This window comes from Camelus bactrianus, chromosome 16 (assembly GCF_048773025.1).
Source record: "Camelus bactrianus isolate YW-2024 breed Bactrian camel chromosome 16, ASM4877302v1, whole genome shotgun sequence".
Classification (NCBI taxonomy): Eukaryota; Metazoa; Chordata; class Mammalia; order Artiodactyla; family Camelidae; genus Camelus; species Camelus bactrianus.
Window position 1 is genome coordinate 31417378 of NC_133554.1, and position 23673 is coordinate 31441050.

At 38.0% G+C, this 23673-nt stretch overlaps 1 protein-coding gene across 2 annotated transcripts; it reads left to right on the plus strand.

The window, feature by feature from the left end:
• The first annotated feature begins 1461 nt into the window (after positions 1-1461).
• MED1 (mediator complex subunit 1) lies at positions 1462-21702 on the plus strand. Of its 2 annotated transcripts, XM_045520755.2 has the most exons (17): positions 1462-1703; positions 3633-3739; positions 5887-5965; positions 7271-7325; positions 7430-7562; positions 8267-8295; positions 10230-10301; positions 11187-11261; positions 11765-11838; positions 12194-12283; positions 13193-13304; positions 13803-13927; positions 14190-14308; positions 15088-15289; positions 16908-17003; positions 17131-17236; positions 18291-21702. In XM_045520755.2, exons 1-17 carry the CDS (start codon positions 1679-1681, stop codon positions 21529-21531), a joined length of 4740 nt encoding a protein of 1579 aa, XP_045376711.2. In that variant the 5' UTR covers positions 1462-1678; the 3' UTR covers positions 21532-21702. The 2 variants fall into 2 exon arrangements, with proteins under 2 accessions (XP_045376711.2, XP_074199012.1); XM_074342911.1 differs by lacking the exons at positions 1462-1703; positions 3633-3739; positions 7430-7562 and having other exon boundaries at positions 5886-5965.
• The last annotated feature ends 1971 nt before the right edge of the window (positions 21703-23673 follow it).

A 23673-nucleotide genomic window follows, 5' to 3' on the forward strand; every position in this document is an offset into this window, starting at 1 on the left:
TAGGACCTGATCAAGTCAGTGTTTAGAGAAGGCTTGCTTCTCTAGTTCAGAGCAAGAGACTTTTAAATTGAGATCTGAATAAGAGGGCCTTAGTGGAGTGAAGGGGGGAGGGGGAGGGGGAAGGGGAAGTCCGCCCAGCAGTTAAAAAGACCTGTTCAAAGGACCTTGGGAGAGGAAGGAGTGAAGGAATTTTCTCCACATTTAAGGTTTGAGGCTGAGGTTTGGGTTTCATGAGGCTTTTTAGGCCCAGTAAAAAGATTTGCCTACTACACCCAGGTACAGTGCTAGGTAGTGGGGATTCAGAAATGAGGGGCAATTCTTGCACCAAGCTCACAGTGTAGAGTGACTCAAAGGAATGAGAGTAAGAGGAATAGACAAGCAGTAAAATTTAAACTTTACAACATGGTTATAGATAGCTTTATGGCAATAAACACGTTCCCAGACATTTGTAAAGATTTGTTCTTATTAAATTTACACTGCTGTGTCTGCTCATCTGAACTATAGTTACCTGCTGGAACGGCTTTGGAAGATGTTTGCGTATCATTTTTGAAATAAGGGGAAAGTCTGAAACTAGAGAGCCAGTAGAAATACATTGCTTAATATCCTTGCAGCAAACTAGTTAAAATCCATCTTCTCAGCAGTTATTCTCGAGGATGTGTATCGAAAAAGAACATAAAAAATAAAGTAGCCTTATTATTCTAAGAACTTTCACCCAATGAAATATATACCCAGTGAACAAAATACACTTGCATTTTAGCCTAGTTCTTCAGTTCCAGTGGCCATAAACTTCTCAGCATTCCAAATTTCTCTTTGTGAGGATTTACTGATACATGAGATATGACTACACACTCTTTCTGGTTTGTAGAGTATGGGCTAAACTGCTTCCTTTCACTATGATTACAAAAAAGGGACACAATCAACTGTGAACACCTTTGGGACCCTAAATATAATTACTAGCATCTGACGCTGTAACTGCTGCAAACAAGTTTATCTTAATACAAACTCTCCCAGATTTTCAAAAACATTGGAATTGCTCAAGAAAAAATATTTCTGAAATTAAAAAGAAAATCAGGAAATGTAAATTAAGTGTACAGGGCTAGCTTGGGACGTCGTGTTACAAAGAGCCACCATCTTTTTTAATGGAATAATTATACTACCTAGTATCTCAAGAAAGAGTATTATCTTTAATAAAATATTCCTGATACCCATATTCGTTGAAAAGCTAGTCTTTCAGTAAAGAGAGTTGGGGATATTAATTTGCGAACTGCTTAAACGCCAAAACGAAGCGCCAATTTTCCCAAATCACTCGCAGGTGGCAACCTCCATACCCAGCACTGAGAAGTCTGAGACACCCGCGAGGGAAGACACAGTGGGAGGAATCTCGCGAGAAGCAACGTATTAACCATTTCCCGCGATATTTAGTACCCAGCCCTTTCCCTCTGTCTCGCAGGATCACGGTTAATCTCGCGATCTTTGGGAAGTTCCGTTGGGGAAGATGGCGGCGGCCGCGAGCACCCTTCTCTTCTTGCCGCCGGGGACTTCAGACTGAGCATTCTCGGGACGAGTAGGGACTGCTGGTGCCCTGCGTCCCGGGAGCCCGAACCAACCTGGTTCCTCCATTAGTGGTAGGGAAAGGCTTATCCTCTTGTGTAGGACTCAGGCCCTCCCCGCCGTCAGGATGAAGGCTCAGGGGGAAACCGAGGGTGAGTGACTGTGGGGGAAAGCAGGAGGCGGGACACAGCCGGGCGAGCCAATCTCTGAGAGGAGCTGAGGGCCGATGCTTCCGTGGGGGCCACTCTCCTGAGGGTGCAGAGTCTAGGAGGCGGGGTATGTGTGAGTTTTAGATTCTGACTGTGCTTTCCCCGGTGATGGAGAGCTCCGACTTTGGGGAGATAGGGGCTCTCAACTTCTGTAAAGGTTTCCTGCTTATCTAGGGGCAGTCACTTGGACCTCAGAGCGTTTTTAGCCTAAAGAGATGGGAGACCAGGCGAGTAAATCTAAAACTTGCTCTTTTCAGAAGAGACGTCTTGATGATGACATAGAAACAATAATACAGAGCTGTATATCAACGTTGATGATGACATAGAAACAATAATACAGAGCTGTATATCACAGCACGGAAGATATTCTGGCGTGAATGAAATTATTAGGTCTTTATGATATTAAAAGCCAGCAGTTCTCAAGAATGTACAGTGTTCAGACCTTGTGCTGTTGTATATTTTTAAAATGCACTGAATTTCAGTTTGTCAGTGGCTGAACTAAGAACTGCTGAAAAACAACTTTTCTGTGTAACTTTACTTAGACTCTCTAAAGTTCCACACTCCAGGTTAAATGCTTCCTTAGCATTTTGGGTATAGTTCTACTAATACAGCACACTGTTATATACCTGTCCTGTCTAATTTATTCTGAGCTTTGTAGATCAATACTTTGCCTTACTCATCATTGTATACTCCCTGGCACGGGATAGTTGCTCAAAAAAGTTTGATTTGAGCATTCTTATAAAGACGAAGAAAAAAGTGTACTCCTTGGGTGCAGAAGAATGACAAGTGTAAAATGGAAACTCGATGAGGCAGGAATTTTGTCTAGTTTGCTCACTGCTGTATCTTCCGCATGTAAAATAGTGCATGAGTGAATGAGTCTTAAAAGTGGGAATTGCCAAACATTTCTCTAGAACTACAGACTAGCTGAAACAGCCCCCAAACCAGTTTTCCAGAAGATGAGGCATTGGAGGAAGGAGTTGAATCTTGATTTAGAAGATGTTGCTGCTTCAACTTTGCTGACATTTTGTTCATCTTTCAGTGACACCTTCTTTGTAACATCCCCACAACTAATTATGAACTTTTCATACTTTGAATTTCAATAGTAATGTGTCTCTCTGTTTTTAAGAGTATATCTCATTTTGCTTTGTGTGATGGTTATTTTCACATTAACTTATTCACACCTCATCACAGGTGTCATCTTAGGCATATTGTTTTTGCACTGCCAGTGGTCTTCAGCACAGGTCCTTGTTAATGCGAAGCAGTACGAGAATTAGAGGAGGATTGGAGGTTGGTTCACACACTTAATCTGGGAGCCTCCTACCTCTGCTGAAAACTCATCCTTTAGTCATTGACATCTTCCTTGTTCATACAGTTTTAGTTTGAATTCAAATAAGAAAAACCTGAATGGCAAATACAGCCTGTTTTCTTGATAACACTTATAAATTGATCTCATAAAACTGAAAAAAATTAAAGTCTGTATTTTCACATTGAAAACCAACTAATCATAGTAAGGCCATGTTTAAATGTATGCTCTACATATACTATGTAAGGGATTTCACACATGTTATGAAATTATTTTGTCACTAAATGGTAGTCTTGATCATGGAACATGATTAGAGATGGTTCTTTTTGAGGTTCTCATTAAGTTTTAATAGAAAGCAGCCCCATTCTATGGTGTTCTTTAGATTAGACCCATAGTTTGTGTGTCTTCTTGTCATTAAAAATGGATTCTTTGTATGTTTTGAAGTAAATGATATTGGAAAAGATTTTGAGTTCTTACCAGGATGAAGTATGGGAGTTTTGTTTGCAAGAACAACTGTGGAAGGTCTTGAAAGAAGAGTTTCTAATGATGTTTTCTGGTTTATATCTTAGAGTCGGAAAAGCTGAGTAAGATGAGTTCTCTCTTGGAACGCCTCCATGCAAAATTTAACCAAAATAGACCTTGGAGTGAAACCATTAAGCTTGTGCGTCAAGTCATGGTGAGGACTGTGGTGAAGTGGATAAAGTATTGTGCTTAGATAATTATTTAATAAGCTAAACTCCCTGTGTAGACTTTTTCAAACTAGTTACTATAGTGGGTCTTCAGTTTTATTACCATAAAACACCTGAATACACGGAGGCTTTCAGCTTTTAAGAGTCTACCTAAGAAGGAGGTATATTTATAAAATTGTATTAATCATGAGTTATAGTACACTGGGGTATTTTAGGCAGAGGTGCTAAGAAATAACACCTCTAAGAGACGTATGTGATAGACTGGTATAGAGAAACATTTATTTTTCACTTCCTGTCAAGCTCCTTGATTCTAATGTGACAGTACTTTCATTATATCTATACTACTAGTAGGGTTTGCAATTCATTTTATTAACTTCAACTGTTTACTCTGTGACCCTCTTTCTCTACAGTACCGCTTCTCCTTCCTGATTCATTCACCAGTATGAGGAGCCCTTAGTTAAGTGGAAGACAGGGGGTCGGGGTTGGGAGCTGGATGGTAAAAGTTCATCCATGTGATTTCAGTGGTAGTAAAATGATGTAGGAAAACTTTACTTCTATGATTTGACCTGGGCAATGGTTATATGGATGCATTTACTTTATAATAATTCAAGGATCTCTTCATTAAAGATTCATATACTTTTCTGTATACATGTTATACCTCAATGAAAGTACCCCTTCCTCTACCAGATCTTATAATGGGTCCAGAGTACATTGTTTAGTAGATTTATTAGAATTTAAAATGGTCATATCACTATAGCATTAGTAAAAGAACAGACTTTGCTGTCATAGACTTGTATTTTAGGCTTGACTCCAGTTATTCTACCTACAGGACATTGGACAAATTATTTATTCTCTCTGATTCTCAGTTTCCTCATCTGGAAAGTAGACATACACAATACCAGTTTGCTTTTTCACAAAGTTTTGCTGCAGGGATCAAATGAGATAATGGATGGCAAAGTGTCATATTGCTAAAAGATTTCTGTAACTAAATTCTACAAATATATGTGTGTTCTGGCTCAGGATTGTGTACATAGAAGGTTTTTTTTTTTTTTTTTTCCCTAAGTCTTAAATAAAAGAATGGCATTTTTTCCAGTCTGGGAGTTCAGAGGCTGTCATTTTATACTGTAAGGCAGTAATATTCTAGTTTGAAATATGGTCTATAAATGATACTCTCATTAAAGAGACATCATGAGATAGAAGGTCACCATAGCTTCCATTGTCTACTTCTCACTTTTGCAGATTCAGTAAGCTAATTTTATTGGTATATCAGAAGATTTTGAAGAGTTTTCAACAACTGACATACTAACAAAATCTCAGATTAACATGGAAATCAGACTGCAAATTTTTTAATTTACAACAGAGGGTTTATCTTTCCAGTTACTAAAATACTGGTATCTATTGTCCAGAGCAGTGGACAGGCTCCTTGTCTATTTAAGGTAAAAGGGAAGCCAGATTATTAATTAATCAGATGTTTGTTTTGTCAGAGTGGAATCAGAGCAAAGAGAGATGGACTTAGGGCATAGAAAAGCCTGGAAAGCTATCCCTGTATTATAAAACTGTTCACACTTCTGGGGACTGGAATGCTGGCAGACAGAAACTTCTTCCCTGGATAGGGTTAGAAAAACTGAGTTTTTTGCTGTTTGGCTTTTTTTGGACTACATACTCTGTTTCTTAGAGTCAATCTAATTTGCCTAAGATCTGGTTGTATTTCTTAGGTTGCATGCTTATCACCTTATTATACTTAGGAATTGCCAAATTTGAGCCACCCCATTTAACTGACTGAATCTTAGGATGTCGTTTTCTTCTGTAGAAGGTTGATCTTATTTATCACGTTTTGATTCTTCCTAATTTATTCCTGAAAGTTAACTTATTTTAGATCTGAAAGTACCTTTTTCTACTTTCATGGATATGGATGTATCCATGTATGTTTGCATTTCCTCTTTTGGATGGATGGATAGAGTAACAGTTAAGAGTCTATAGATTATCTAGAATATATAGAAAATATAGAGTATATGGACTATGCCATAATCTATAGTCTATCCTGAAATACTATTACTAGGATAATGTGTATGTTTATCTGAAACACTGTTGGCTTGGTTAGTTTTTACCTCAAATGTTTTCCTACTTAATATAGGAGAAGAGGGTTGTGATGAGTTCTGGAGGGCATCAACATTTGGTCAGCTGTTTGGAGACGTTGCAGAAAGCTCTCAAAGGTTTGTAAACCTCTTTGAAATATTGCTGATTTCTTAGAATCTCCCAGTTTAGGAAAGACTATTTTATACTTATGCTGGAAATATAAATTGAGATAGGTCAGCATTCTATGCTAGGTGTTGCTCTTGCTTTCATTATGGAGTTGAAGTGAGCTCTTACCTTTACTTTAGAAACATTTATTTTTGATTCATTTTGGAGGCTGGTAGAGACTCCAAAGATAACTGTTGAAGGGTAACTATAAGGCAGGGAACGTTCTTTTTTTTTTTTTTTCTACTTCACATGTTCCCTCCTAATTAACTCAATAAGAAGATGGACATTTCTACAATGTTTATAAAGAATGTTTTCAGGAAAGCAGACAAGATTCAAATCATGAGCTTGATTATTCATGCTTATAATTACTACTTGACTGTTTTTGAAGGAAAATGAAAGTGAAAACAGATTTTTCTTTGATCCATCACAAATGAATCAGCTGATTATTTTTTAAATTGTGGTAAAATGTCCATAACATAAAATTTACCTTTTTAATCATTTTTAAATGTAAAGTTCAGTGCCATTAAGTACATTCATGTTGTTGTATAACCATCACCGCCATCCATCTCCAGAACTTTTTCATCTTCCCAATTGAAACATTACGCATTAAACAGTAACTCTTTTCTCCTCTCCCCAACTCCTGGTAACCACCATTCTACTTTCTGACTCTAACAATTTGACTACCCTAGATACTTCATTTAAATGGAATCATAGTATTTGTTCTTTTGTGACTGGCTTATTTTACTTAGCATAATGTCTTCAAGGTTCATCCATTTTGTAGCATGTATCAGAATTTCCTCTTATTAAGAAAGCTAAATAATATTGTATGTATATATCACATTTTGTTTATATATTCATCCACTGATGGACATTTAAGTTATTTCCACCTTTTGGCTATTGTGAATTGTGCCACTGTGAAATAGCATGTTTGTTTTTATGTTGGTTTTGATGTTAATCTTCCTTATTCTAGCATTAGCAGATAAATGTGACTTTTTTGAGCTAAAGATAACTTGTCCCAAATGAATAATGAAAAAGAGAGGAGAAAGGTCAAATAATTTTTTTTCAAATAGGTCTTTTTTTTTTCACCTTTATTACTGCTTAGGCCACAGTTAAACCTTACCAATGAACTTTGTGCAGATTATAAGCATTTGAACTACTGAATGTGTTTATGGCTTTGGAAGGATGGATATATGCCTCAGGATGTTTCTGTCTTTGAAGAATACAACTTAAGTTATTTGGAGCATCCTTTGTGATTTCCTTTTTTCATCCTTTCATAGTAACATCTTTACCAGCAATGACTGACCGTTTGGAGTCTATAGCAAGACAAAATGGGTAAGTAGCGTATCTGTAGGCAGAAATGTTTAACTTAGTGTTGACTTTGGGTGGCTTTATTTATGTGTCTTCTATTAATTTTTGTTTTGATTTGTTCCTGCTAGACTGGGCTCTCATCTCAGTGCCAGTGGCACTGAATGTTACATCACGTCAGATATGTTCTATGTGGAAGTGCAGTTAGATCCTGCAGGACAGCTTTGTGATGTAAAAGTGGCTCACCATGGGGAGAATCCTGTGGTATGTGTTGTTGATATTTCACTGGAATCTGTGGGGTTTACTTAGGGACATTAATTTTAAGAGGAATTGTTGGGGTTTGAAGTAGCTTGGGTTTAGGTTTTTTCATGAGCCACTGTAGAGATGATGTGATGGGCCACAACATCAATAGCTATAGAATGGAATTTAGAGTAACATGGGTCCATCTCTGACATCATCCAAAGGCTTTGACAAGAAGAAACAGCAGAGGAACCCTTTCCATTTCGTATCAACAAATGTGAGCCGCAATTGAGAAATAGGTGCTGGGGATACAGAAATAAATAATTTAAAGTTCCTATCCTCAAAGAACTTACAATCAAGAAAGACAGATAATCTTGTACATAGCTAATGTCTCTGAAAAATCCTGTAATAGAGATGTATGTAAAATGTGTGTAACCAGACAGTTGGATATGGATTCCAAGGATGGCTTTAAAGAGAGGTCCTCATGTTTTAAACAAGCTACTGAAAGTTGATTGCTTTATAAACTATTTCATATATTTTGATCTTTAATTTCCCAATCCCATGGTTTACCAAGTAGGAAGAAGATACTTTTTGATATCTTAATATAAGGACCTTCTATAGTTTTACTGTTTTTTGTTATAGAGCATGTTGTTAATAAAAGAAAAACTTTGATGTCTTCAAAGGTCTTAAACTAGCTTGAAGTTTTAATGTAATTTCTTTAATTTCAGAGCTGTCCAGAACTTGTGCAGCAGCTAAGGTGAGCAAACGACATTTATATTCCCTGACACTGGCAGTGCTTTTCTTTTATAGCTAGATTTTTGAGGATAGTCAGAAGTTACTTTCCTGAGGAACAAATATATTTTCTCAGTCAAGATTTTTCAGAGTCTGTACTTGTTCACTTTCAGAGTTGACTTAGCTTGATTTCTTACCCTATTCTATCTATCCCAGGGTTTCTCAACCTTGACAGTATTGACAGTTTGGACTGGGATATTCTGTGCTCTAGGGGGCTCCCCAGTTCACTGTAGGATGTTAATAGCATCCCTGGTCTCCCCGATTAGTTGCCAGTAATATCTCCTGAGTTATGACAGTCAAAAATACCTCCAGATATTGTCAGATGTCCCCTGGAGGACAAAATCACTCTTGTTTGAGAACTACTGATCTAACTTGAGGAATTCTGTGTGGAACAAAAATAAATTGAACCTAATTATTGAGTCAGAGAAGGCTTGAGAAAAATTGAGTTTATGCCGTGAAAATAACTTTTTTTTTCACTTTAATTTTGAGAAAAATTGTTTTATATTTAAGGTATAAAGTTCCCATCATAGTAAAGCGCTAGGCTTGAAGACAGTCTCTTAGCAATTGATGTTTTTCCCTGACTGGCTTATCTTTGCTCTTTGAATTGCGTGAAAATTTGCATCCTTAAATTTAAACCCAGAGTTAATTTTCTGGGAATTAGAGAAATTTATTACATCAATTTTATGTTTTAAATATAATGAATTTACCAGATATCACATGGAGGTATCTTAGGAAAAAATGTTAATATTGAGGAAATAAGTTTTATACTCAGCCTTCTCAATGATCAGTTTCATGACCTTAGAGCCAAATACACCAAATTTGAACCAGCTTTGAAAAACTGCAATGCAACATAAAAGATAGCCTTTTTATGAATTCATTAAATCAATATATCAAGCAACGGTATATTACCAGAATAGTCCAGGAAGGCAACGTTTCTGGTTCTAATGTGACCTGTGCTAATTTATGAACTGGTGGTCTAAAATTAATTTGTAGGCATGTTTGGAAGTGAGAACCTTAAAAAGAATATTAGCTTTTACCTGATATTTTTTAATTTCTTTGTACAGATGGTAATTTTAAGATAGGGAATATATTTTGCTGCTGCTCTAGTTGCTTTTTACTTCTTCATGGCACCTTGGGCAGTAAGTGTTCAATAAATGCTCAGTAAATGCCTTACCACATATCTGACATTGTCAGAACAATTTAGCTTTCAAGAGACATTTTTTTTCCAAGTTTGAAAAAAGATATAGAGAGTTAGAATTATTGAGTGTGTTGGATTCCTAAGCCTGCCCACAAAAGTTCATTTGGCTAAGAATCCATGCCTGAATATTGGGTTCATGGTAGTAGTTTCTTTTTCCTGGGGTAAATCTAGTCATAGGAATGTTTTGTTGGAATACGTGGTTTGCCTCCACAGTACCAGTTCCCCTTTTTCTTAGCCTCCCATCTCTCTCCTAGTGTTCATTTTCCTTCTCTTACCATATACATGCAAGTGTTCTATCTTCCCAGTTTTTTTACTTATGTTTTCTCTTCAATCAAAAGTTATTTTTCCTCATGCCATCCAATCATCTCAGTTACAAATTAAGTGGAAAAGAAAGTGATGTATTTAACCACATCTCATTACTTAAGAGCAAATTAGTATATGAATTATGAAGTCTCTTTGACTATCTTTTATACTGCTTATTGGCACCTTTCTCCAGAAAAATGGGGCAGAGAAAGGAAAACATTGCATTCCCTTTTGCTACTTTTGATCAATTCTAGAAAACTTTGGGGATGGGGAAGAGTAAAGCAAATTATTAAAATTAGTTTTTATAACCATGATTTTTGGCACTTTGCTGATAAAATTGAGTAATAATTGTATGTTTTATTCTCCTTCCTCTCCCCTCTTCCCTGAACTCCTTATAGGGAAAAAAATTTTGATGAATTTTCTAAGCACCTTAAGGGTCTTGTTAATCTTTATAATCTTCCAGGGGACAAGTAAGTATTTTTATTTTTTGCTTTTGTTGGAAAAATCAATATAAATCTGTAAACCATTTTGTGATTAGAAATTTACCAAGTCTTCTGCCCTAGCTCATTTGTGATTTCAACTCATACTGACAGTCTGTAGCTCAGCTTGCAACTTACTCTTTTTTTATAACTTTTTTTCTTTACTGAAGTATAGTTGATTTACAATGTTATTTTTAATTTTTTTTTTAACGGAGGTACTGGGGATTGAACCTAGGACCTCGTGCATGCTAAGCATGCACTCTACCACTGAGCTATACCCACTCTTAGAGCTTAATGTCTTTTAAAGGTGTTTTAAATAAATAATATCTGCATTATTGGATTATATTGCTAAAGATAAATTATAATCCGTGAGCTATCTTCAACATACTAATTTCAAGGCTGAAAGAAATTTGTTGTTATGGAACCAGGTTTTCATTTTTATTTTTAACCTACCTGTGATTCTGTTAACCTGCTTGGCTTCTTTTCTTTCCTTTTCCTTTCTCTTCCGTTTCTTTTTGTTTCTTTTCGTTTCCTTCCCCTCCCTCCCCTCCCCTTTCTTCTTTCTTCCTTTCAAAAGATAATTAAATTTATGCAATTAAAAATAATTTTTTTTTAATGGAGGTACTGGGGATTGAACCCAGGACCTCATGTATGCTGAGACCTCTCTCTACCACTGAGCTATACCCTCCCCACCTTGATTTTTTCTAACCATTTTAAAGGGTTTTTTTGTTTTGTTTTTTGTTTTGATAAATATTTTGGTTGCTTCCAACGTAGACTTGCTTTCTAGGCTTTCAGTGTTTGTGTGTGTGTGTGTGTGTGTGTGTGTGTGTGTATTTTTCAACTATTTAATTCTGGTTTTCTTCATTTACTCTCTAGCAAACTGAAGACTAAAATGTACTTGGCTCTCCAATCCTTAGAACAGGACCTATCTAAAATGGCAGTTATGTATTGGTAAGACTGGCTAAGGTGTCATTTTTATTTGACCCTTCTGGGGTCAAGTTTTATTTTCGTCTATGCATTAGTAGGCTTCTATTTTTTTTAATATATGTTATAGGTGTATGTTACTATACATCTATATTTTACCTATGTTTTACATCTTGCCATCTCCTTTCACTTCCCAAATAATTGCATTCCATTTTCTGAATATCAGTATCCCTGAGTTGTTGGTTGATGTTTAATAGGTTTTATCAAAAGACTTATCAAACCTGGCCTCCCTTCTGATAAATAATAGTATAATTGTATTTTTTGTTCACCTTATTACACACTGGAGTATACTTGGAAATAATCCCTTCACTTTAAAGATGAAATACAATTGTTAAAGGTGAATTACAGTTGTCCCACAGACAGAATCAGTAGGATAGAATTACATGTTTAAGAACTGAACTCATTATCACATGGTGCACGAATAGCTTCAAGGCTTAAATACAAGCAAACATAGATCATTTGTCTTGCAGGAAAGCAACCAATGCTGGTCCCTTGGATAAGATTCTTCATGGAAGTGTTGGCTATCTCACTCCACGAAGTGGGGGTATGTGATCCTATTTTGCTTCTTTAGAAAAATGTCTACTTTTAGTTGAGTTATTACTTAAAATTTCACCTTGGATATATAAGAAGAGGGAGATTACCAGTCATTTGTGTCTTTTTAATGATTTCTAAGATGCCGACACCTGCCCTACCCCAATTTTATTTTTTAAATTGTGAAGTAAATTGTTGCTGCTAGAATCAATACTTAACGCTTCTGTTGTTTTTCATAAACTGCTCTGGATCATGTGTCCTCATATATGAAACTATTTTCTTGTATATAGGTTTATATGAATGAGAATATTTTACTTTGTTTATAATTTATCTGATAAAGATGTAGTCATTAGTTTTATTTTTCATAGGTCATTTAATGAACTTGAAGTATTATGCCTCTCCTTCTGACCTGCTGGATGATAAGACTACATCCCCTATCATTTTGCATGAGAATAATGGTAAGAGTTTAACTGTAAAGCAAGTGAAGCTTTTGCTCAGTATTTTAAAAATATTTTTAAAAATTTGAATGCCTGGGCCTGCCCATACCTTCTGGTTTGCCAGTCCCAAGTAAATTTTCCATCTCTACGAGATTTTTCTATTTCTACCAGAGTTGCATCTGATATATACACACACACACCTGTATGTATATACATACGTGTATGTATATACACATACATACGTAATAATAAAAACTTTGTAAGTCCTTTTGAATAAGTAAACGAATGAATGAAAAGATGTTAACCATCTGACTTGAAATGGTCCCCATTAATCATTACTTTTAAAGATAAAGAAATTAGCCAACTTACTAAAGAATTTAAAGGATGTTACTTTGAATTTGCACTGTAATATGCTAGAACATAATGAGAAATGGCCTAATACCTCATTTGGTCTCCTTGTAACTTCAATCGTTAACTATCCTATAATCGTAATTCTATTTATTTATTTTGGGGGGGGTAAGATAATTAGGCCTATTTATTTATTTATTTTTAGAGGAGATACTGAGGATTGAACCCAGGACGTCATGCATGCTAAGCATGTGCTCTACCACTTGAGCTATACCCTCCCCCCCATAATTCTATTTAAATGCATTCTGAAGTTGGAGAAAATAAGTAAATATTGGTAATGAGCCTTTACATGTTTTTTTCCTTGGACTGCTTTATTTCCTGTGTTTTATTTACTGACAGAGAAAAATACTGGTTGGTTAGAAAGGTAACTTCTAGCATTTCTAAGTTATACAGGTATCATAGTATCTGACAAATTAGGATGGACAGATTATGCAGAAGTTAGCTTTTTTGTTTTGTTTTGTTTTGTTTTTTAATGTTAAGATTCTTATTATTTGTGTTATCTTTTTTCTTTCCTTTTCGCAGTTCCTCGATCTTTGGGCATGAATGCATCAGTGACAATTGAAGGAACATCTGCTATGTATAAACTCCCAATTGCACCATTAATTATGGGGTCACATCCAGTTGACAACAAATGGTAAATTAAATATAATTCTAGGGTAGCAAAGTCCATTTTTTCAACTTTAAGTTCTTACTTTCACTTGGCTCTTCCCCCAATTGAGTTTCTAGAGATGGGCTTTTTGTTTTGTTCATTTAATTTCTCTTTTCAGTATCTGAATGTTCCACTTTGAAGTCAGCTCATGGAACACATTCTTATTCTGAGAGAGAAAGCAGAGAACTGTGCTGATTCTGCTGGCTTAATGATTGCTCTGTGGGATTTTCTTACGGACCTTTATGTTGATTTAGAGTTATGCTAGAGTAATTACTAGAGAACATCCCTCAGGATATTTGTTTGATAAAATACTGTACTGTATTGTTAACAAATAGGATATTTTGGAATTGGAGGAAGAAAGTTCAAAGTGTGTGCTTTTGATAGCCTTTGTGAGTATGTGTTTATATGATACAGAGCATAGGTGTACAGATTTTTTATTTTCACATCAATTTAAAATCCCAATCCTCTACTCTTTTTTTCAAGGACTCCCTCCTTCTCCTCAATCACCAGTGCCAACAGTGTTGATCTTCCTGCCTGTTTCTTCTTGAAATTTCCCCAGCCAATCCCAGTATCTAGAGCATTTGTTCAGAAACTTCAGAACTGCACAGGTGAGTTTTAAGCATCAGGAACTAATAATTGTTATAAAAATGAAAAGCAAACTTCAAATTCAGATTATCTTAGACCTCTTTGAGTCTTGCAGGCCTCAGAAAAGTACTGATGGGTATAGATGTCGTGGCGCTTTGTACTAGTAAATGCTTAATAAGTACTTTTTCAATAAATGGATGAATGAAGTAGAAGTCATGAAGGGAAAACTGAGCTGTCAATGTTTTGCTTTTACTGTGATCATCATATTGATCTTTGTTTTTCCAGGAATTCCATTGTTTGAAACCCAGCCAACTTATGTACCTCTCTATGAACTGATCACTCAATTTGAACTGTCAAAGGATCCTGACCCCATACCTTTGAATCACAACATGCGATTTTATGCTGTAAGTAAGGCCCTGTGGATTATTGATTATGTTTGGACTCCAGATCAGAATCTTCCTTTATAGGATTACTGAGGTCAGATGACATTCTTTTGGACTGCTGGATCATACCCTATTTCCTTAGTCAGATAGGAAATTATGGAAATCTCTGAAACATACTGAAGAAAGAGAACGAACTTCCAAAGTCAGGACACAATGTACATTTCATTGTTGAAATTTCAGGTGAAAGTCTCTTAATAGTTTTCTGAACTTTTATAAGCTTATAAGTAGGTGTTAAGAATTCTTGTTGTTAAATTCTTTCAAGCGCCATGAGTTTATAATCTGGAAAGTACTTACAAAGAAGAAAATGCTGGAATGAGTAAGTTAAGGAAGGTTTCAGAACCACATCTTGACTTGAATTTATTTGGCTGTTTGACAGTAGTCTACTAAATTAGTACCCAAATTCTGGCTCCATTATAACTATAATAGGGTGTTTTATTAAAAATACAGCTTTTGCACTTATGGTTCAGGAAACTCCTTTATGCAGATTTCTGAGGTAATTTTTATGTTAGCTAGGTTAGGAAACCACAAGCAGAACATTTATAAAAAAGGGGTCTTTTCAGCCAAATGAGTAATTGGCATTTAACATCAGATGACCAAAGAATTCACTGCAGTTTTATTATTCACCAAGAAATTGCTGACTTTTGAGGAGTAGGTTCTCCCCCCGACCCCCCATGATTGTTTGTGGTTAGAGTACAGTGGGTGAGTAAATACTCTTTGTTTCCTTTGTTCTTTTTGCCTAGGCTCTCCCAGGTCAGCAGCACTGCTATTTCCTCAACAAGGATGCTCCTCTCCCAGATGGCAGAAGTCTACAGGGAACCCTTGTTAGCAAAATCACCTTTCAGCACCCTGGCCGAGTTCCTCTTATCCTGAATCTAATCAGACACCAAGTGGCCTATAACACCCTAATTGGAAGCTGTGTCAAAAGAACTATTCTGAAAGAAGGTACTACCTTTCCTTTTGATATACTTACTGGCAACTGGAAACTGATTAGTAATTCTCTGATTTGGTGGCCCATCATATCACCTGTGCTGCTTAAAAATACAGCTACTTGGCGGGGAGGCACAGCTTGATGGTAGAGCGCGTGCTTAGCACACACGAGGTCCTAGGTTCAATCCCTGATACTGCCTCTAAAAATAAATAAATAAGTAAACCTACCCCCCCATAAATACATAAACACATACATACATACATACATACAGATACTTGGTTTCCATACTCAAATGAACTGAGTTAGAAACTGTGGGAGGAGTTGGGAATCTAGTTTAAGCTCTACAAATAATTTTGATAGACCCAATCTGTAAATTGACATTTGGAAACCACTGTGGTTTTTTGTTTGTTTTTTTCCTACAGTGGACTTAGTCTTTTTCTGCATGTAGTGATATAATTGGGTACCTAAGAGCCTGAACCTTGCAGCAGATACATAAAGTAGAATTTGGGATTCTATAGGAAGAGAGGATTTCTTGATACCTACATTTTAGGTTGTTAGGACAGTGTTTCCCAGCTTTTAGTTCTGAGTATATTTCCTCCCCATTCTTTGGAGAAATAATATAGCTTAAAAAGGGATGAGACCTCTGCCTTTTTCCTTTTCTCCCAGGATTCTGGAATGCTGATGTTTTTCAGACAGTTTGCTGTTAGAAACCTCAATGTGAATTTTGGCTGCTCTAGTTAACCATGGTTAATATTTTACTTTAGTTGTAAAGCACTTCAGTGATAGGGATGTATCAGTGCAAATGGTAGACCAGAAGGAAGGGAAGGTAGACAAGAAATAGGGAAGGTAAATCAGGAGTGGTCTTTTATGGGAATAAGAATTGCTTTAGAAGTGAGACATTTTGGAAAGTTGGAGTAATAACACAGAGCATATGAAAGTGTGCTTATGGCCCTTCTATTTCATGTATTTAAATTCTAGGAGAATTCTCCAAATAGCTTGAGGGCATTTAAAAATGAGTTTTTGTAAAATAGTTATGAAGTTATTCCTACAGAGATGCTTGCTCTCTTCCTAAGAAAGTATATGATGTTTGTCTCTGAGCTGCCAGCCTGTTTGACCTCGGAACTGATGATGACATTTACATTTATGTGTATTTGGCATAAATATATCATTTTACATTGTAGCCCCTCTATCAGACTACGGACTGTATGGCTAACAGCTGCAAACACTGATAGAAAGTAGGGTTTATGGCAGTGGTTGTGATATCTGCTTATCAACAGAATGAGAAACTCCTCTTGGCCACATTTATCTTCAGAATTCACTGTCAAGGCAGGGTGTTTGTATCTGCCAAGGACTTTATCAATTTAGAGGTTAAATGCTATCATTAAAAAAAACCCTGAAGTTTAGTTACTTCATTGTTTTGGAGTATTTATAACATAAACTAGCACATTCCTTGGAATCTGATTCCTTTGGTCACTTGTGGATGATACAGTAGGTTTTGTTTATTTAACATATGTGTGGGATTTAGTTTCCAATGAAGGAGAGAAAGAATTTCATAATTAGGGATTCCTATTTACATGTCTCAAGTCTTATATTTGGTTGATGATTTGGTTGATCCTTTTCTTTGCCTTTTAGATTCTCCTGGGCTTCTCCAATTTGAAGTGTGTCCCCTCTCAGAGTCCCGTTTCAGCGTATCTTTTCAGCACCCCGTGAATGACTCCCTGGTGTGTGGTGAGTTAAATGGGTGGCTAGCACTTCTCTTAGGGCAGCAGTTTGGTCCCTTTATCTTTTTTTTTTTTTAAGTCAGAGGTTAAAGCTGAAACTATCTTAAATACCTCCTATATATTTTGTCTTTCAGTGGTAATGGATGTACAGGACTCAACACATGTGAGCTGTAAACTGTACAAGGGGCTGTCAGATGCACTCATTTGCACAGATGACTTCATTGCCAAAGTTGTTCAAAGGTAGCACTGGCCCTTTTCCAACAGAGTCCCATTAAAAGGTGTATAAGGAATGTTGTCTTTAGTATTAGTGAATTGGAAACTTAGGAGGAAAGCATTTAGTCACTGCTTTAAATTCACCCTTCTCTGCTTTTGGATGCAAAAGTAATATGAGTTTGGGTTTTATAAATATCTTTATAAGGATAATAGGCAGTAAGGTAGGTAACTTCAGGCCTAACATTAGCGTTTTTTTATGAGGGAGACAGCTGAAATAAGATGTAGATCTTTTTATTCACTTTTCCTCTGTTGTCATTTTTTAACATATGTAACATGTCAAATGGCAGTATGTGGGAAGATACTTAATAGGTCAGCTTCCTAGAAAAATTAATATGTAATTTTGAGATTTTTCTAGAGCAGGTATCAGTGGTCTGTTTAGTAAATAAATTTTATTGGAACACAGCCATGCCTGTTCATTTCCATATTGTCTATGGCAGCTTTTGAGTGCATATGGCAGAGTAGTTGGACAGAAACCATATGATCTTCAGAAGTTTAAAATATTACTATCTGGCCCTTTAAGAAAGGTTGCTGACATGTTCTAGAGAAAAATGTTTTCAAACATGTTTATAAATATAAATTTATGTATAACATAAAAAGTGCTTTGCTTTAAAATAAAAAAGATTCCCTTCACAGTATAGCTTTGGGGTGATCTCAGCCATTAAAGTTTAGAACTTGATGAATCAAGAGATTTTTCATCAGTTAAGATAAGTCATATATCCCATTACTCACATGTGAAGCCCCAAAAAGGAGGACATTTTCTTATGGGTTCATTATTACCAGTTTTATTTTAGTGCAGTATGATATCTGATTATTTGGACTCTTGTTAATGGTTGATTTGTTTTTGGTGGCATTTGAACTGCTTCCGCCTTTTGGGTTACTTGCCTTACCTAAAAACTGCTTACTGCAAACTTTTTTGCATATCTAAGTCTCAGGCAAAATTAAAGCCTGTTTTCCCAAATGAAAAATTGGTTTCATTTAGCAGCTAGTACAATGTTAACTGTTTTTCTATCTTATTTTACAGATGTATGTCCATCCCTGTGACGATGAGGGCTATTCGGAGGAAAGCTGAAACCATTCAGGCCGACACCCCAGCACTGTCCCTCATTGCAGAGACAGTTGAAGACATGGTGAAAAAGAACCTGCCCCCGGCTAGCAGCCCAGGGTATGGCATGACCACAGGCAACAACCCAATGAGTGGTACCACTACACCAACCAACACCTTTCCGGGGGGTCCCATTACCACCTTGTTTAATATGAGCATGAGCATCAAAGATCGGCATGAGTCGGTGGGCCATGGGGAGGACTTCAGCAAGGTGTCTCAGAACCCAATTCTTACCAGTTTGTTGCAAATCACAGGGAACGGGGGGTCTACCATTGGCTCGAGTCCGACCCCTCCTCATCACACGCCGCCACCTGTCTCTTCGATGGCCGGCAACACCAAGAACCACCCGATGCTCATGAACCTTCTTAAAGATAACCCTGCCCAGGATTTCTCAACCCTTTATGGAAGCAGCCCTTTAGAAAGGCAGAACTCCTCTTCCGGCTCACCCCGGATGGAAATGTGCTCGGGAAGCAACAAGACAAAGAAGAAGAAGTCTTCAAGATTACCACCTGACAAACCCAAGCACCAGACTGAAGATGACTTTCAGAGGGAGCTATTTTCAATGGATGTTGACTCACAGAACCCTATCTTTGATGTCAACATGACAACTGACACGCTGGATACGCCACACATCACTCCAGCTCCAAGCCAGTGTAGCACTCCCCCAACAACTTACCCACAACCAGTACCTCACCCCCAACCCAGTATTCAAAGGATGGTCCGACTGTCCAGCTCAGACAGCATTGGCCCAGATGTAACTGATATCCTTTCAGACATTGCAGAAGAAGCTTCTAAGCTTCCCAGCACTAGTGATGACTGTCCACCCATTGGCACCCCTGTTCGAGATTCTTCAAGCTCTGGGCATTCTCAGAGTGCCCTCTTTGACCCTGATGTCTTTCAAACCAATAATAATGAAAATCCATACACTGATCCAGCTGACCTTATTGCAGATGCTGCTGGAAGCCCCAGTAGTGACTCTCCTACTAATCATTTTTTTCCTGATGGAGTAGATTTCAATCCTGATTTGTTGAACAGCCAGAGCCAAAGTGGTTTTGGAGAAGAATATTTTGATGAAAGCAGCCAAAGTGGAGATAATGATGATTTCAAAGGATTTGCTTCTCAGGCACTAAATACTTTGGGGGTGCCAATGCTTGGAGGTGATAACGGGGAGACTAAGTTTAAAGGCAACAGCCAAGCTGACACAGTTGATTTCAGTATTATAGCAGTGGCTGGTAAGGCTTTGGGTCCTGCAGATCTTATGGAGCATCACAGTGGTAGCCAGAGTCCTTTATTGACCACTGGGGACATAGGGAAAGAAAAGACTCAAAAGAGAGTGAAGGAAGGCAATGGCACCAGTAATAGTAGTTTGTCAGGGCCAGGATTAGACAGCAAACCAGGAAAACGCAGTCGGACCCCTTCTAATGATGGCAAAAGCAAAGATAAGCCTCCAAAGAGGAAGAAGGCAGACACTGAGGGAAAGTCTCCATCTCACAGTTCTTCTAACCGACCTTTCACCCCACCTACTAGTACAGGTGGATCCAAATCTCCAGGCAGTTCAGGACGATCTCAGACTCCCCCAGGTGTTGCCACTCCACCCATTCCTAAAATCACTATTCAGATTCCTAAGGGAACTGTGATGGTGGGCAAGCCCTCCTCTCACAGTCAGTATACCAGCAGTGGTTCTGTGTCTTCCTCGGGAAGTAAAAGCCACCATAGCCATTCTTCCTCGTCTTCTGCTTCCAACTCAGGCAAGATGAAAAGCAGTAAATCAGAAGGTTCATCAAGTTCCAAGTTAAGTAGCAGTATATATTCTAGCCAGGGGTCTTCTGGATCTAGCCAGTCCAAAAATTCATCCCAGTCTGGGGGAAAGCCAGGCTCCTCTCCTATTACCAAGCATGGACTGAGCAGTGGCTCCAGCGGCACCAAGATGAAACCTCAAGGGAAGCCATCATCACTTATGAATCCTTCTTTAAGTAAACCAAACATATCCCCTTCCCATTCAAGGCCACCTGGAGGCTCTGATAAGCTTGCCTCTCCAATGAAACCTGTTCCTGGTACTCCCCCATCTTCTAAAGCCAAGTCCCCTATCAGTTCAGGTTCTGGTGGTTCTCATATGTCTGGAACTAGTTCAGGCACTGGCATGAAGTCATCTTCAGGGTTAGGATCCTCTGGCTCACTGTCTCAGAAAACTCCTCCATCTTCTAACTCTTGTACATCATCTTCCTCTTCCTTTTCCTCAAGTGGCTCTTCCATGTCATCCTCTCAGAACCAGCATGGGAGTTCCAAAGGGAAATCTCCCAGCAGGAATAAGAAGCCGTCCTTAACAGCTGTCATAGATAAACTGAAGCATGGGGTTGTCACCAGTGGTCCTGGGGGTGAAGACCCAATGGATGGCCAAATGGGGGTGAGCACAAATTCTTCTAGCCATCCTATATCCTCCAAACATAACATGTCAGGAGGAGAGTTCCAGGGCAAGCGTGAGAAAAGTGATAAAGACAAATCAAAAGTTTCCACCTCGGGGGGCTCAGTGGATTCATCTAAGAAGACCTCAGAGTCAAAAAATGTGGGGAGCACAGGTGTGGCAAAAATTATCATCAGCAAGCACGATGGGGGATCCCCCAGCATTAAAGCCAAAGTGACTTTGCAGAAACCTGGGGAAAGTAGTGGAGAAGGGCTCAGGCCTCAGATGGCCTCTTCCAAAAACTATGGCTCTCCACTCATCAGTGGTTCCACTCCAAAGCATGAGCGTGGCTCCCCCAGCCACAGTAAGTCACCAGCATACACCCCCCAGAATCTGGACAGTGAAAGTGAGTCAGGCTCCTCCATAGCAGAGAAGTCTTATCAGAACAGTCCCAGCTCAGATGATGGCATCCGACCTCTTCCAGAATACAGCACAGAGAAGCATAAGAAGCACAAAAAAGAAAAGAAGAAAGTAAAAGACAAAGATAGGGATCGGGACCGTGACAAAGACCGAGACAAGAAAAAATCTCATAGCATCAAGCCAGAGAGTTGGTCTAAATCACCCATCTCTTCAGACCAGTCCTTGTCTATGACAAGTAACACAATTTTATCTACAGACAGGCCCTCAAGGCTCAGCCCTGACTTTATGATTGGGGAGGAAGATGATGATCTTATGGATGTGGCCTTGATTGGCAACTAGGAACCCTTTTAAGATTAAAAACATGGCCAGAAAACAAAACAAAACAAAACTAATAAGTGTATAGGCAAACCACCATGAGGGCTGAGTCAGATAGGTCTGCTTTCATGTTTAAGAATCTTAAATGGCATGGCTTTGACATGAGTTGGGTGAATTTAGAAGGGCACAGCCAGACCCTACTAAAGAGACCATAAGGTTTCATTCTGATTACCAAGAATCACGTGTTCCTTTGCCAGGAAAGAAAAAAAAAAGTTAAAATACTTGCTTATGAAAGGGAGGGGGTGGGAAGGGCTTAGGGAGAGGGAAGGGTGGGAAACAGTTTTGTGGGAAATATTCATATATATTTTTTCTCCCTTTTTCCATTTTTAGGCCATGTTTTAAACTCAGTGCATGTATTTGAAGGGCTGGGCAGAAAATGAAAAAGCAATACATTCCTTGATGCATTTGCATGAAGGTTGTTCACCTTTGTTTAGGCAGTTGTCCATTTGAGGCATGGGCAAATGAAGGACTTTGGTTATTTTGGACACTTAAGTAATGTTTGGTGTCTGTTTCTTAGGAGTGATTGGGGGAGGGAAGATGATTTTAGCTATTTATTTGTAATATTTTAACCCTTTATCTGCTTTTATACAGTGTTTCTTTCTAATTCTATAAGCTTCAGAGTTCAAAATGATGGGAGGTGGAAGAGCGAGGCTTATTTGGTGGTAGGGAGCTTGTAGCTTGTGCTGGTTACCGTAGTGTCAAGCCCAAGCAGATTAGTCAGAGCCCACCTTTGGAGTTAAGTAGAAAAACCAAAATGGTATTTTTATTTTAGGAAGTTTTTCATAGGGTTCAGACATCATAGGAATATTAGGAGTTATTTCCCTGTGGAGGTATTGATTTATAGTTTTTTTCCTTTAAAAAAAAAACTGGGCTGGCTTTTTGGGATGTAAACTTGTTTTCAGATGCAGTAAGGCTTAATGTGGTGCAGCCTCCCTGACCCAGTGGCATGAAAACCATTACAGAATTAATAGTTCTCCTATTTCCACAATGTGCCAAAAGTCCACATCCCAGCATTTTGTTTGTAGGAGAACTGATGCCATTCCTGAGAGCTGGGCTCCTTGTTTCTCTTCATCACAAGGATAAGGAGTCCAGACTTTAATCACTCCACTATATGCTCCCTTAGATAAAACAGTAAAAAAAAAAAAAAAAAAAAAAAAAAAAAAAAAAAAAATGCAGCCATAGTTCACTTAAAACAGTTTCAAGCTCACTTGAAGTAATGGGGGCCTGGAATGCTAGGTGGGCATGAAGATAAACCCTTGCTACTATGTAGCAACACAATTGGACCTTTTTGGAGGAACAGGTCTGAGTCTGGATCCTGGGGGACATCAATAAGAAGCCCTTCTCATAAATCTGGAAATCCAGGAGACCATGAGTGCAACACAAGTTCTCAGTATTTGGAGGGTCCTCTCAAAATTCTGCGGCCTTACTTTGATTTTGACACCTGCACTGTGCCATTCCTGATGATTCCATTCAGGATCTGTATCAGCAGGACGGGGCACGATCCCCAGCACAACTCTTCTGGATTAAAAAAAAAAAAAAGCCAGGTGATTCATTTGTGTGTGTATGTGTGTCATAAATGGAGTGACTTCATCAGATATTGAAGATTTCTATATTCAGCTCTTTCTGCAGGTTGGAGTTAGCATAGAGTTGGAAAAATCAGCTTTGGCTTTCTTTCCTGACTGTCTCTGATTTCCTTTAGTGTTCTCCCTTTTCTGGTCATCAGCTCTCAACAACTCTGCCACTTTTGTGTCCCAAGGTAATAAGAAGTAGGAAACGAAACATTGCAAAGTGGAGCAAGAAAAGTTATCGGTTACCGTATCAGAGTCAATGTCTTGGGTGACACTAAGGAGGACATGGGCAAGGTGATACCAGAGTGCTTTATCTTGTGATGCTGATACAGTAGCAGCCTCTCAGACATACAACCAGGTTGGATTTCTCACAAGTTTCTCACCTAGTTTTGAATCCTATCCCATTGGTTTCTGCAGGAAAAAAAAAAAAGTTGTTTTAAAGTTTGTTCTGGGTGGGGATAATCTTACGGGAATGTACTGCATAGTATCAGGGGCTCAGCTCCCCCAAGCAGAGCCAACAAATACCAAAATGAGTAAA